Genomic DNA, 3843 nt, shown 5'->3' with positions numbered 1-3843 from the left:
ACTTTGCTGCTCTACAGTTTCTGTCGTGAGAGGGTCTCAAACCACTTCACATCATGGGCTGAGCCCTCTGTGGAATTGGAAGGTGTTCCCATCACCATCATGGGGGACTGAAGTGCTGGGACCAGGCTGTGGGTCATGGCCCCCAGTCCCAGACCAAGTGTTTGTTCAGTGACAAACTTCCAGAGCGAAGAATAAAGAAAGAAATGCCCCAAGAACTCCACAGCACAGCCCCATCTCCCCACCCACCCAGAACACAAAGCCATGGGAACACGGTGCCCAGGTGGCATCCAGGGCATTCCTTCCCACAGGAATTTGTTGAAAACCTTCTGTGGTGGTGGCAGAGTCCCTGAAGAGATTTGGCCTAAAAAGGCTTCTTGTGGGACATGTCTGCTTGAAACAGCTGAGTGGGTGGAAAAATGGGGCTTAGATTTCTGTGGAGGGCTATTGCCCAGGTAGGGCACATTGGCAGAGGGCCTGTGGTATTTGTCAGCCAGGGTAAGGGAAGACTCCAAGGTCAGAAGGCCTGGGCACAGCTCAGCATCTGCAGGGGCTGCTCGAGGGAAGGGTTTCCAAATTTACTTCTGGTCTAGCAACTTCTTAGTTCACAAATGGAACATTTAGACAAGGACTAGAGCTTGAGACAGACAGCTCTGGGAATGGGAAGAGAGGAGTGTCTGCCCACCCACGGCCTCACACTGGCACCTCTGTCCTCTGGCTCTGCCCCCACAGCTCCTGCAGCCCCCAAGTGGCCTCTCCTCTCCCACAGTGCCCATGTCTCCCTGGCTGCAGAGGGATGTCCTGGCCTTGCTTGGGTCAGGAGGGAGAATGGAGCCCCTCAGCCCCTCGGCAGGGGCTGCCTCCCCACCAGCTGTGTGCATCTCTCTGCTCTGCACAAGAGTCACAGCCTGGAGTGGGAAGGTCAGCAAGGGCAATATTGTCATGGGGATTGTCTCCTGGGAGGAAATACCAGTGGCTGAGCTGAGGAGCCTGGAGGGGGTCAGGGCAGAGTGGTGTCCACCAAGGCAGGGGGCAGGAGAGGAGGGGTGAGTCTTTTCTCCTCAACCCTCCCATGCCACGAACTGCCACCCCTACCCACAGACATTTCTGATTGTTGCCCAGAATGATTTTGCCCAATGATTTTGCCAACTCTGAACCATGGCAACTGTTATTTATTCTGTCCCAGCTCAGTTTCCGTCAAACAAAGCCCCTGCACCTCTCACTGATGGATCCTTCTCAGCACAATCTCCGTTTGATGGGGCACAATAAAGCTGAGGAACTTGGACTAACAGCCCCAGGACAGATTGGGAAAAAGCAAGGCCACATGGCCACCCCACCAAGGCCTGCCTCTAAATCCCACTGGGGTGAGGACATGTGCTCCTCCTGCCCACCCTGGCAAACCTGGGGCTGCATCATAAACCTCCACAGGAGACCCATAAACCTCCACAGGAGACCCATAAACCTCCACAGGAGGCTCATAAACTCCACAGGAGACCCATAAACTCCACAGGAGACTCAAGCTCACAACCTACAACCATTGTTTGCTACAGGGCTTGATGTGGGGAGCTGGGAATGTCATTAAGGCCAGGAGGTGGGACGTATCTGAGGGGAGGAACCAGGGCAGAGCAAAGTTCAGTGAGGTTTAATGTAGGAAAAGGCTCAGTGGGGAATGCAGGACATGAAGAGGAGTGTCCAGGGATGTTCTTACAGCCTGAACCGGTTATCATCTCACCTGGAGGAGGGAGTGTGGCCTCTGGTGGGATGGGCAGGGGGTGTGTGTGTGTGGTGGGACCTCCAAGGCACACCATGGACAGTGTCCAGCACCAGCACCTACAGCACTGGTTGGCCTTCCAAATCTCTGAGACCCCTTCCTGGCCATGGAAGTGTCTTCTGATGTGAGTTGATCCTACAGAATTTGATAGGAACACAAATAAAAGGGGGAAAAATAAGTAAAGCAAAAGCAACCCCAAATCCAATAAAAAAAAGCAAAACAAAGCCCAATCTGACTGGAAAGCCAAGGACAAAACCCTCACAAATTCTGGACCCACAAGTCTATGTTTTAAAGATTTTACAAATATACAGTATCTAATTAGCGTTATATCAGATATACAACATGCCCATTAATTATAATTATGCTGGATATATAATTGATATGCATGAAATGTAACTGTCTTCATGGTTAGGATTGGTACTCAGTGGAACTGGAATTTGTGAGGTTTTCTTGGGAGGCCATTACATGGAGAGAACATCACGGGAAGTCACCCACCTGCTGTTGGGCAGCCAGACACGCCCAGCCTGTGCTGCTGCTGAGGGCTGGGAAGGAGCTGCTACATGAGGAGTTGGGGGTTCTAACTGAGAGGGGAAAATGTGTTCAGAACCAGGGCAACTGGGCCAGTGGAAAGTGCTGCCAGGAGCAGAAAGCTCTGGGAGAGGTCCAGGCTTGGTGGCAGGGGTGGCAGTCCAGCCTGGCAGGGCACTGGGACCTCCCTGGCACAGCTCAGCAGGGCAAGGCTGAACCACTTCTGGGGCTTTAGGGTTCAGCAGTGGCAAGAAGCTGGAGGGAGAGAAACCCTATTCCTCCTTCCTATTTACATGTTGGAGACACCAAGATATTGGAACAAGTGGAGGAAAGGGTCTAAGAAGCATTTCAGCGGATTTGTGCTTATTGAACACATCAACCCCACTACTTCCTACACTGAGAGAGCAGGCGATTTGTAGGCACTAGTATGTTTGTATCTTATGAGTATATTTAATAGAAACTAAAACCTTATTTCTCAGCCAGGCTATTCTTGTCCCTAGATCTGCCAGTCCCCAAGGAAAGTCTGCCCTTGAACTTGCTCCAAGGGTGACAAGGAACAGATGTGTGGGTGCTGACTGGTGTGGAGCAGCCTGGGAATGACCCCCAGCAGCCAGAACCTCCCTCCTTGCTACAGAAAGGCCAAATATGAGGACAAGCCCCTTCCTGCCAGGATGGGCTGCTGTGTCTTCTCCTCCCTACCTGGGGCTGCGTGGGACTGCCTCTACCTGGAGCAACAGAAAAGTCCTGAAGGCGTGGGAACAATGAGATTCTGCAGGTGAGCCCTTGGAAGGAGCCATGGATTGCTATGGCTTTCTTTGACAGAAACTGATGCACAGCAGGAAAACTTCCTCTATTATCCCTCACTATTGTCTGCTTGCTCTCTTGGGCTCTTCTTGTGTCACCGATGAAGGGGTGGCTTTAAAAACAACGTGGATGGGACTGTCAGAGAAGTCTTTGCAGACACTGAGTTAGTAGAGGTTATCTTGGCCTATAAGGCCACTGCAGTGAGGGCTGCTGGGGCCACCCCAGTCCTTGCTGAGTGTGTAGAGTGCCCGAGGTGCTGTCACACAGTCACCTCGGTCTTGCTGGCCGTGCGGTAGTGGTGGTGGTGGCCGGGGATGTAATGCAGCTGTTCCACGGTGTTGTGGCGGCGCGAGGCGAACGCCTGGCGCTTGGCCGAGGTGGGGTTCAGCCCCAGAGTGTTGTACAAGTTATTTGAGGCACTGGGCTGCGAGTGCAGTTTGGACATCCTGTAGCGATCCAGGACCGGCGTCGACACAAAGACGTCTGTGTGGGACAGCGCCCGGGACATGGACGGCTCGGGGTAGCCCGAGCGCTCCGGGGACAGCAGCGGGTCCTGCGAGTGCAGCCGCTCGGCCGACAGCAGCTGCTCGTCAGACAGGATGCGCTCGTAGGACATGCTGAACTCCTCGGGCATGAGCCTCTCCGGGGACAGCACCCTGTCCTGGGACATGGCGCGGATGGGGCGGCGCGGCCGCTCCCGGGTGTTGCTCTGCTGGGACATCTTGATGACGTTGATGGGCAGC

General features: G+C 53.8%; 1 protein-coding gene across 1 annotated transcript in view; it reads right to left on the bottom strand.

Moving 5' to 3' along the window:
* Nucleotides 1-1488: 1488 nt before the first annotated feature.
* SHISA6 (shisa family member 6) overlaps nt 1489-3843 on the bottom strand; it is a 323659-nt gene continuing 321304 nt past the window's right edge. The window contains 1 exon segment of the mRNA XM_071573776.1: nt 1489-3843. This exon segment is cut by the window's right edge and continues 67 nt beyond it. Coding sequence (XP_071429877.1) covers nt 3360-3843 — 484 coding nt within the window. The 3' untranslated portion in view covers nt 1489-3359.

This window comes from Pithys albifrons, chromosome 19 (genome assembly GCF_047495875.1).
Source record: "Pithys albifrons albifrons isolate INPA30051 chromosome 19, PitAlb_v1, whole genome shotgun sequence".
Classification (NCBI taxonomy): domain Eukaryota; kingdom Metazoa; phylum Chordata; class Aves; order Passeriformes; family Thamnophilidae; genus Pithys; species Pithys albifrons.
Note: the sequence above shows the minus strand (reverse complement) of the source record. Positions and strands in the feature narration are given on the sequence as shown.